Below are 12,085 nucleotides of genomic sequence, written 5' to 3' on the forward strand. Positions count from 1 at the left end.
AAAAACTAATTTTGGTGTAGTCTTGCTTATTTATCGGTCTAACATTAAATATAATAAGTGGAAAGGCTTTGATTGTTGTTTACAGTAGACCACCATCCAGCGTCGATTCAGTTCCATTATTTCAGTAGTCCCGCATTACTCAAATTGGTGCATTCAAGGCTGGCATGTGTATATTTTTCTTGCGGTCCAATATCGAACTGTAACTTTCAATGGGTTATTTGTTGTGACAACGTAATTTTTAGAGTGTGGAATAATCTGCCAACTGATCTGATCATGTTTAGACCCGCGGATTGTTTAATGAAATGTAAGTTTAATATTATTTTTAAATATAACGTTTTTTTGTGTATGTTTAATATAAAAAGCGATAACCTGTGTTTTTTTTTTTACTTTATTTTTCATTTTCTACAATCAATGTTTTCAAAAGGACCTTAGTTAACCATCTTTTGATGAATTAAAGCCTAGGTTTTCTCTCAGCGTTTGCTACGTTATTTTAAGTTCTTCTCTAGTTTTTTATTTTTATTTTCTTTTTCTTTAAAGTGTTCTACTGCATTATTGTTTCTTGTTTTGTAATTATAATTTTTTGAATTATGATGTATTTAAATAAGATACTTTATTATGTTACCATCGGTTTTTGAATAATTATTTGATAATAAAGATAATCACCTTTTCTCTCTCTCTCTCTCTTAATTATATTTTTGACTTACTAATATTCGAAAAAGGAAAACAGAAGCTTTATTAATAAAAATTTTACACGCTCTTGATTATTAACCGTTAACCGTTAACTGTAGAGTTACAGGTTTATTACGTAATCTTTTTTTTTCTACTATTACGACTCTGACTCTGACTCTGCAAATTTATATGACGAGGAAGAATAATGAATGAAAGGCGTGAACTGCCAGATCCTTGCCAAGAATCGAACCCAAGGCCAGCTGATCTAGAAGCCTCATAGTAATCACACACCGATACGCCGACTCGCTCAAAAAATGCTACACCAAACACTAAAACAAAGATTTTACTCCTAGCAATCTTTAAATTTTTATAGTTTTTTTATCGAGTTTATATTTTTACCGATTTTTTTATTCCTGTTAGGTGGAAAGAAAAATGACCATTGGACATTTTTGGCATGCCACATCGAAGGTAGTGTAGTATCACCTTGGCCTAAAATTACGTTCTACCTAAAGTTTCGTTAGAGCTGAGTAGCAGTGATGAAATTCAAACCAAATTTCGAGCTGATAAAATTATATATATATATATATATATATATATATATAATGTGTGTGTGTGTGTGTGTGTGTGTGTGTGTGTGAAGTCATTTAGGCGTATACATAGGTAAGTCAGATATTTCCTACCCACAAATACACGTTTAGAACTTTCGGAACGTTTATAAACAAAATAGATTTTACAAAATGTATTATCTGCACGCATGAAACTACTTTCAAAATCAGCAGTCTTATAATACCGTAACAATACGGCCATAGCAGTCTTTAATGGAGCTACTCAAATTAATAACAGGAATTAAATGACTATAAAATATCAGTTAAATGTTGGATAAGTAGTTAGCATACGGTTTCCATACTTTTTCGATTAATGTTAACTTGAGAATCATACATGTTACATGAAAAAAGAAAGACGCTGCGTCGCTAACGCTACGATTATAAGATCCGGTGCTGCTATCTTGACGCCAACTTAGCGAATCTTCAAAACACATTTACATTTGTTTTACAAAATAAGAAGAGATGATGAAATAAATTGCACAGTTTTACGATTAAAAGATGGCTAATTCTCACCTTTGTTAGGTTTTTAATAACTGTATTCTAAATCTAGCTTATTTAAGAAATCCTCTAAATTAGATATAGATTTTGTGAAACTTTCTTTAAATTACTTAATTACGACAGAACGTTTATTTACTACTAATTTTTTCCAACCATTAATTTAAGAATTTTCGAACTATTGCGGTTAACTCGGTAAATGTCATAACATCTCATCGCGTAAATAAAAAAAATAAAAAATAAAAATAGAATTATTCTTAACAAAGAACGTTCATAAAACAGTTAATGAAAATGATGCATTTAGTCTTCACAAAGACGTACCAGTTCCATTAACGTAACCGAAATGAATTTTTTAGTATATTTGAAGTATTTTGTATGAAGTGTTTAATGTATATGAAAATGTTTGCAATATGAAGATCTATTTGAGGAGTTCCAGAAGCATAGACAAATGACCATTCAATCATATGATCGATCGAACTTATTACCTTCCTTCTGACATTGCAGGGTATAACTAGGATAATTTTAAATGAGGATTCTTTTTCATAAAATTAGTAATTTTGTTAACATGAAATCATTTTATTTTATTATAATTAATTTTAGATAAAAATAAAAATCACCTTCCTCGCATATGTTCAATAGTACTTATACATGGTCACAAAAAATTTTTTCTAAATAATTTTTTACAAGATAAAAAAATATGTACATGTATTCCTGATATGTACGTTGAAATCTGTTCAACTAGTGAACAATAAGCAACCCCCTAGCCTCATGAGATAAGGATGATAGTATGACATGTAAATGAGGTATAGTCTTGTAAAACTAAGGCCAACCATTCTTGATGTGTATGGTCAATTGAACCCCAACCACCAAAGTACACCTCTATCCAATGTCTAGTATTCAAATCCGTATAAAATGTATTAAATATTACTAGGATTTGAACCTCAGAATCCTGAGGCTGTTAAGTGATTTGTGATGATGAGTTTACCAGCCCAGCCTGGTGGGTAATGTATATATATGCTTTTATTTTTTGTTACTTTTAATTACAAAGATAAAAATAATATTTTATCACATATTAACAAAACAAAATACTTGTACAAAACACCAAAATTCAAACTGCACATCACAGAAATTACACATTCACAGAAACTAAGAAGACATTTAAGTAACTACTTATAACTTAACAGAACCAGATTTTGTAGATGTACCCTAAAAAAAAAAATAAATAAATAAATGAGACTTAATGAGATTACAAAATATCACCCAAAAAATCACAGAGATTATTCAGACATAAGTTATCACAAACTACCTACAACAATTATTAGATCATCAATTTACAGATGAGGTTCTCTAAATTGAATTAAATTAAAGTTCACAATGAAATAAAATATCTCTATTGTAAAAAAAAAATCTACTGTGAAATTTATTTTTTAATCACAATTGACAATTATTTTAATAAAAAAGAATATTTTTTAGTTTATTTATTTACTTCAAATGATCATTTTTACTTCCTTGCACGAAGTAAAGGAAGTACTGTGATCGCGAAAAATTTCGGTTTTCAGATTTCAACAGAAATATCTGTTTTGACCATTCGTGAATCCTTATTCACTAGTTTCGGTGTGACGTCTGTACTTATGTATTTACGTACGTAAATGCTATAATTAAAAACGATTAGCCATAGAATGTTGAAATTTTGGATTTAGGACTGTTGTAACATTTAGTTGTGCACCTCCCCTTTTGATTGCAATCAACTGAACCAAAAGTGTCCAAAAAACCCCAAAATCCAAAGAATTTGGATTTTTGACTTTTTCTTAACTTCAGTATTAAGCTCTCATTGAGAGCTTTTCAACAATGTATCATAAGTGGTTCTTATTTTCATTGGTTCCAGAGTTAACAAAATTTTAATTAATGAAATATTTGATCTTACAAGGGGAAGGCACATCGGTTCGAATCCGATTTCATATACATATATTTTTTTTAACCTTTTTTTTTATTTTAAATATATTGATTTATTAATAATTACTAACCTCTGATTGTAAAAAAATGTTATAACAAATAATATGCAATAATAACAATAAAAAAAAAAAATACGAAAAAAAATCATAAATAAAACTAATTTTAAAATGTACTTTTAATTTTAATTAAATAACCAATTTTAATTTTAACACGTTTTACAGAGGTTAATAATTATTAATAAATCAATATATTTAAATTAAAAAAAAAAGTTAAGAAACATATGTATATGAAGTTGGATTCAAACCGATGTGTCCATGGTTATGGATCCAACATGTTCTCACTTACACCACATAACTACTTGAGCAGCGTGAAACAAAATTAAATATTAACTAATATAAAATGCTGATATGAACACCCAAAAAAAATGTGTTTAATGTGGTGTCCACCATAATGCAATTGTGTAAATGTCCACTTTATTAAAGAACTGGACGATCATATCTCACTTTCAAATGAAATAAATTTAAGTGAAGTGCAGCAAAAATGTGTATATGTAATTTAATAGGCATACAAGGAAGTCATGAAGTGTCCACGTTAGATTCTTTTATATTGAGTTATGGACCTTATAGAATGTGAAAAATTTCAAACCCAATCTGAATTTGAATCCTGAACTTTCCTGATGAAAGACAGAGAACACTACCATTCTGTCATAGAGGTTGGGAGAGTATGTTCAAATTTTTTATTAACTTTCATACGCGTAAGTTTTTTTTTACATTTATTACCTGATTTTTCTAAATAAAATTAATCAAAGTAAATTACTTCGTTTTTTATTAGATATTTATTTTACATTTTATAGGTTAGCAATAACAACACCTCAATAATTTGAAAGGAATCGATCGATACTGGTAATTCAGATTTTTTGTTTCCCCTTCAATTTTGATGAACAATATTTCTACACTTGTTTTATTAACATATGTGAGAACAATTCCAATCTCTGATAAACAGACAAATTGTTAAGAGCACGTAACACATTACTGAATGAAAATGGTTAATTGAAAATCATTAAAAATACAATTATTTAATACGCAAACGAGAATGGAAAAATAATCAGAAGTTTGAAACAACCTTATATTCCTTTAAAAAATAAAAATGAAATATTAATTTTTTTTTAATTTTCCACAAGTAAATTACAACTTTTCAACTGTATCAAAATTAAAGTTGTAAAACAAAATTTATTCTAATTTTGAATTTTAATTAATTACTATTATTAAAAAAATTACAAGTACATCTAACTATAACTCATAATGAAATTAAAATATTTTTTCAAATAAGTTCTAGGCTGTTTATTATTATTTCTTCTTTGTAGATCTACTAAACATATAAGTAGATCCCAGTTTTAAAACATGAACATAAAAGAATGGTGACAAACCCTTCAGTGACCATTCTTTTATGTTCACTATTGTTTAAATAAGAATTAAACATTTTAGCTTTTAAATAAAATATTATTAAAATAGTTTAGTAAATGAAGGCCATTTATTTATCAAAAAAAGAATAAAATAACATTCAGAAACATTATTTCTGTACAGACTCATCTCAACGTTAGCCAACACTGCAAAAAGAGAGAAGGTTTTACTTTGTATAAATAAACTCACATTACCATTACTTTGATAAATCTGTAAATTATTATCAAATCAATACACTTAAACATCATTTTATTACTTAAAAAGCAATAATACAAAGCAGCTTAAATAAGGTGTTACAAAAACAAAAATACCTCCAAAATTCATTATGAAAGACATATGTATAACTTTACTCACAAATTACATAATATTGCTGTCAAGTAAAATGTGTAAATTCAGACAAGGTTTGAACTGGTAAAAAGACGGAATGTTTATTGAGAAGGTAACAAAATGGGAAACTCTTCTTATCCTTCCATGAAATGTTTATAAGAAAAAGTCCTGAATAAGGTAAAGATAGAAAGTTTCTATCTTTACCTTTCTTTAATATTTCTGTAAGTCTATGAAGACTTACTGAAAGAAAATTTACTGAATACTGAAACAGGATAATGAGAAACTCCAAATTTTCTAGCTGAAGGTGTAGCAAATAATTAATCTTACTAAATTCCTTTAAGGCTATCTTCATTGTCTGCACACAGAGTATCAGAAGCATTATACTCTACATCTATTTCATAAAAATATTGGCAAATATTTTTCAACAGCTGTCTGTCTGCTGTGTTTTTTAATTATTTTGTAGCAACAAAGCAGATGCCAATTTAAAAACAAAAACAGTGTAACCAAACATTTAAAGTAGAACATACAGCAAGCAATTTAATAAGCAATATTTCTCATCTTAATTAGTTAAATATATACAAATTATCCTGTGAAAACTATCAGAATGTACCAGAAATGATTGCTTTATGATCTGTTTATATCACCTGCTCATGTTTAGACAAAATCATTATACCTAAACATTATGTGCAGGGTAAAAGTAGTATTCAGCATTTAATTTGACTCTATACTTTCATATTTAGTGGCAAAACGAGAACAAAATCTCTTCTCTAATTCTTCTTGAATTTCCACACTGGTTTTACATTTTGTTTCTGGTACTAGTGTTAAAACAAACAAGACACCAAGGAAATTAATAAAACATAGTATTCCATATACAAAATGATATCCCAGAATATTAACAAGAATCGGATAAAGTTTTGTCACAAGAAAAGTTAAAAGCCAAGCAAAACACACAATGAATGAGTATGCCCAAAGCTTAACTTCATTTGGAAGAATCTCTGCTGCCATTAACCATGGAATAGACCCATAACCAATTCGAAATGCTGCAATGAAAAAGCACAAAGCTATCACAGGTATACTGGTCATCAAATCCATTTTAATTCCTGTAAAAGTAGAAAGTGTTTTAGTCATCACAAAATTTTTCTGTCATAGATTATAAAAAACAATAAGAAAAAACGCATCACATATACTACACAATGAAATTCTTCTTGAATTTTTGCACTTGTGCTTTGCTTTAATCAAATAATGTTTAAATTTACTAAATTGAAGAAAAAAACTTTATAATACAGCTTAATTTCTCCAGCATAGTAAAACTTATAATTTAATCCTTCTATGACCATACATGGAATAATTTATTCTGGAGACAGAACCTAACTTCATTATTATTATTATTATTTTTTTTTAATAGCCGTATGGTGGTGCTTTTTTAACATTATTGTATGATAATGTTGAACCCTCTACTTTCTTAATCTTAGCTCTCATCTTCAAGGTTAACCAAATAGAGGGGTTCCTCTAAAACTACAATAATAGGCTCTTAAATGGTTTTCACATACGACATGTTCACAGACATGACCAGAGGAAGTATCACCTCATATTAGACTGCTTTTCTTTACACTTTTGTAATCAATCCATCCAAATGAAACTTCCTAATCTGATATTTTTTTTACATAACATTTCGACCTGGTGAGCTAAACTGGTAGATTTATTTCACATTTTATTATTTTTATGTTTAAAAATACTATTACTTCATATTGCCCATGATAGTATCTAATTCACCTGCTACCCAAAATTCTATTCCGTTAGAATGAGAATAGAATATTTTTCAAAGTGTAGTAATCTGTCACCTTTTGGTTTTCTTTCCTTTTATTTTAGCTGCTGGGAACCACAATGTAAACGATGAAGCTGAGTCCTTCTTTATTTAGAATGTTTCGATTGGGGAATTAAGCTGACAACAGCAAGCTCATGTTAACTTGCTCTTTTGCAGTCTGGTCTTGTTTCCTGTGTAGCCACTATCTAATTGGCTAGGAGGAAACTTGAAAAAACTAGAGATCCCAGGATTAACAAAGTTTTTCAGATCTTGTAGATGTCTTGGAGTTCATAGTTTATCTGGGCTTGGAGAGGGCTAATCTTATTGTTTAAGATTCCAATTAGAAAACTAAAGATCTTTCAAATCAACGTTCATTACAAAAGGGTGGTTTTGGCTGCCCTATTATTCTTCATTCTCAAAGAAGATCTTACTATAATACAAATATCCTGAATTAAGCAATGAATTTGTCACAAGTATCAGTTATGCAAAAGCAAAACAATTAATTGGTGCTAATTCAAAGCACTTCTACCAATAATATTAGGTCTTACTGTAAAGCATAAGTTACAAGTTTGCGTTTGAGTAATTTTGCTCCAGAGATATTAATCCTGTTACCAAAAACTTAAAGAAAAATTACAGATGAGATTTTTTTTACTTTTTCTACCACCTTTTTTACTCATAGACTCATTCCCTGCTACTAAGCTGGATAAATGTGTCTTTTCTTCCTGGAATAGAGGCAGATATTTGTTGGCTGCAATGCCCATGCCCATAAATAAGGAACTAAGGGTTCAATGATATCAACTTAACAGTGAATCATTCCACGATTCCTGGTTGCTAATAACAAAATATAAGTTAACTTTATGTCATATATTAAATAAATTTTAAAATTAAAGTAAATTTAAGCATGATATTATCCTGTTAATTGTCATGTTTTTTTTTTTTTATCAGAGTACATTGATATGATTATCAACATATATTAATCATTATCATACTCTTATCAAGCTATTTTTTGACAAAATAAACTTTTACCTCTATTTTTAAGTGTAAAATTTTGGGTAAATAAAGCTCCTTTAGTTTTTTAAGTAAATTTTATCGTGTAATTATTTTCAACTTCTTCAACCATCAGAAAATTCTTGTCAAGTTCACTAGTAGCACACTGTGAGCATTAGTAGTTTTTTCAAGGATATACATGCAGCCTAAATTTTGTTACAAGGCTTTAAGCTCAGTTACATTAGTTGAAAAATTGTATGATTTATCAATAAATATTATAGTTTTTATTAACAATTATTACTTTATCAATAATTATTTTTTTTTAGCTGAAGAAGTAGACTCTGAAAACCTCAAAACAGTTTTCAGTGAACTTACTTTTCCTGATTCAGTGGTTATTGCAATGTGATGAGGGTCCTTGGCACTAAGGTCCATGACCTGGCTCTGCCCTGATACTCAGGTAAACTGGTATTTGTGGTCAAATTGTTCAGCTGTCCTAACAACAATATTTAAATCGCAAGGTACGATATATTATTTTAGTTTAACAAATTTAGTTTCAAATAGGACATGATACATTTATTATGCATATTTTTTGAGACGGCATAACTTTTGACTACATTCTGGAGATTTGGCAGACTTTATAGAATATATCATCTGTAGAAAAGTTTAATTGACTATTGTAACTTAAGGCCTTTAGACCAATGAATCTTTTATATTACTTTTTTGTTTTTTTTTTGTTTTGGAAAACATTTGAAGACTTATGGAATATTATATTAATGTAATAGGATACTATACTGTACCAGTAAGTTTGTCTTATAAATAAGCAGATCTAGTAAGGCAGCATATCACTAGTTTGTCAGCAAATTGAAGACTACTGAATAAAAAACAAATTGCCCTCAATAAGTTTCTGGATATGTAAGCTGTAATTGTTACTTTTTATCAAGTATTTTATTTCTTTTTATCCTTACTTGTAAACTTTATTACTTTTATATGAATACTCCTTTTTGTTTGCCAATTATAATCGCAATGGAGAAAAACAGGTTTAATTCTGGTCTGGCATGAAAGAACTTCCAGATTTGACTTACTCTTTTTATCCACAGTTAGGTGTGTTAGTGAGTGCTAGAATTCAAAATTATAAAATAGCTGATGCATCTATGCACCTAATTTATAAAATTTCTATTTTACCTAAACCTTTTTATTGTTATTCATTTGACTGCATCAAGGACTAGTTTTTAGGTGAGCCCAAATGAGTACAGTATGACTGGAGTAAATAAGATGATAAAGTTTGGGGAAAGATGTTAATTCATCAACCTTATAGACTCTTCTCAGCTTCATGACCTGACTGGATAAAAGTTTCAAAAGATATCAGTTTTCATTACCTATAAAAGATGAAAAATTACCTACTACAAATGTAGCCCCATAAAGATAATTCTGCTATTTAAAAGATGAATAAATATTTAATTTAGTAAAATTACAATAATAACCTATTTATTGATAAAAATAAATGTGTTATTATATATAATATTCATTTAAGTAAATATATTGTTGGATATAGACAATACTCGAGAAATTTTTGTATGTTGGTCTATATCAAGATATGTAATATACAGTTCATTATCAATTTCAAGAGTACATTTTGAACATGATTTAAATTGTACATTTTTGAGGTCTGATTTTTAGATGGAAGTGAAAATTGTTAACATAGTTTGAAAAGAATTAAATAACCTAGGTTAGCTGACCCACTGGGTTGGTCTAATGGTGAATGCATCTTCACAAATCAGCTGTTTTCGAAGTCGAGAGTTCCAACATTCAAATCCTAGTAAAGGCAGTTACTTTTATATGGGTCTGAATATAGATCGTGGATACCAGTGTTCTTTGGTGGTTGAATTTCAATTAACCACACAAGTCGACCTGAGACTGTATAAGACTTCACTTACATTTATACATATCATCCTTATTCATCCTCTGAAATAATACCTGATGGTGATTCTCAGAGGCTAAACAGGAAAAAACCTAGGTTAGCTATCTTGAGTGCCCCTAAAAAATAATATTAAAAAATTTTCCATTTAACAATAATATTTAAATCTTGATGTGTGAAGTATTGTTTCAGTTTTATTGCAAAAAAGGGAAAGATGGATTTAATATGCATATTTTTTGAGACAGCATATCTTTTGACTACATCCTGAAGATTTGGCAGATCTCAGAGAATATATTATCTGTAGATTTATTTCACTGTAACTTAGAGAAAATCACTGAATTTGATACCTAAGTCAGTGATATCTGACTTAGATATCACTCTAAAAAAAAGGAACTCAGATTCATCAGTCTACATCATGGTTCCCAGCAGCAAAAATATAAGGAAAGAAAACCAAATGATTACAAATCATTGCACTTTGAAAAATATTCTATTCTCATTCTAACAAGAACAAAATTTTGGGTAGCAGGTAAATTAGATACTATCATGGGCAATATGAAGAAATTTAAACAAAAATAATAAAATAGAAAAGAGATCTACCAGTTTAGCTCATCTTGTTGGGAATGTTACACAAAAAAGGAGTATCACATTAGTAAGTTTGATTTGAAATATGCCAGAAGTGCCTTGGGGCTAGGCTTTGCTCCCTTCTTCTCTAATAATAAAACATTTATTTTCCTTATTATAATCAGTTCACAAGGTAGTAGTTCCTAAAAAGATTATCCTATTCACAGTATAAAACCAACGGTTAAATATAACACTAAAAAGGACATTTATGCATATGAAGACTGGGGAGTTTACGGAATGTTTTTAAAAATTAATCATAACTGTAAATAATTTTCATCTAGAATTTTCTCTCATATCCTTTAATGCTGGTAAAAAAGAGTTACCACTAATTGATATGGTTTTTACTTTAGCAAAGGTAGTGAAGGTGTTATGTATTGTAAGAATCACAATTACTAAAGTGCCTGTGAAACACGACTAACCATAAATATGTTGAGACAAGATAAAATGCCCATGCTGCATGCAATGAATAAGTAGCATAGATATGTAATATATGCTAATCAAAACATAATGCAATGGGCATGTAACACAGAAAACTATTGTATATAAGTATCTTTTAAGTATTTGTTTGACATATCCTTTACAAAAAAAGTTAATCAATTTGAATACAACAATATATACAATTCATTTCTAAAATTTATAAAAAAAAAAACAGGATTTTCTGTACTTAAAGAAAATACAAACTTCAGAAAATGCAAGAACATGGCTGCAAGAAAATCAAACAATCGTGAATTTTTTTTTAACTTTCATATCATTTCAAGTATTTGTCATTAAGGTTCTAGTAATAACACTTTAAAAGGTTAATGAATTTTATTTCATAGAGTATTTTTCTGTACTACCATATAACACTACATCTTTAGTTTTAAACAACTCAGAAATAATTTTATTAATCTCAGTAAAAGTTCTGTTATGTGTTTCAGGAACACAGAATTCTACAAAAAATACACCTACAGCACAAATAAAAGAAAATAAAGCAAATGTGATCATGTTCCCTACAGAATCTACTAAAGGAGCAAATGATTTTGTTACAACAAATGTCAAAAGCCAGTTATAACAGACAATTAGAGAATTTGCCCAGCTTTTCACTTCATCAGGTGTTATTTCATCAATCAAAAACCAAGGGACTGGACCATAGCCAAAACAAAAAAATGCTAAATATACACTTAACATTAGTAGAGGTATCCAGTCTGAATAAGCGGATGAATAACCTGTAAAAAGAAAACAGAAAACAAAAAACCTAATTATTGTATGA

At 28.8% G+C, this 12,085-nt stretch overlaps 1 protein-coding gene across 1 annotated transcript in view; it reads right to left on the bottom strand.

Annotated features, from left to right (window-relative positions):
• Positions 1-5,046: 5,046 nt before the first annotated feature.
• The window catches only part of LOC142328583 (trehalose transporter 1-like protein), a 61,686-nt gene continuing 54,647 nt past the window's right edge, over positions 5,047-12,085 (bottom strand). The window contains exon 8 of the mRNA XM_075372357.1: positions 5,047-6,609. Coding sequence (XP_075228472.1) covers positions 6,221-6,609 — 389 coding nt within the window. The 3' untranslated portion in view covers positions 5,047-6,220. The remainder of the gene's footprint in view (positions 6,610-12,085) is intronic.

This window comes from Lycorma delicatula, chromosome 1 (assembly GCF_047948215.1).
Source record: "Lycorma delicatula isolate Av1 chromosome 1, ASM4794821v1, whole genome shotgun sequence".
Lineage (NCBI taxonomy): Eukaryota > Metazoa > Arthropoda > Insecta > Hemiptera > Fulgoridae > Lycorma > Lycorma delicatula.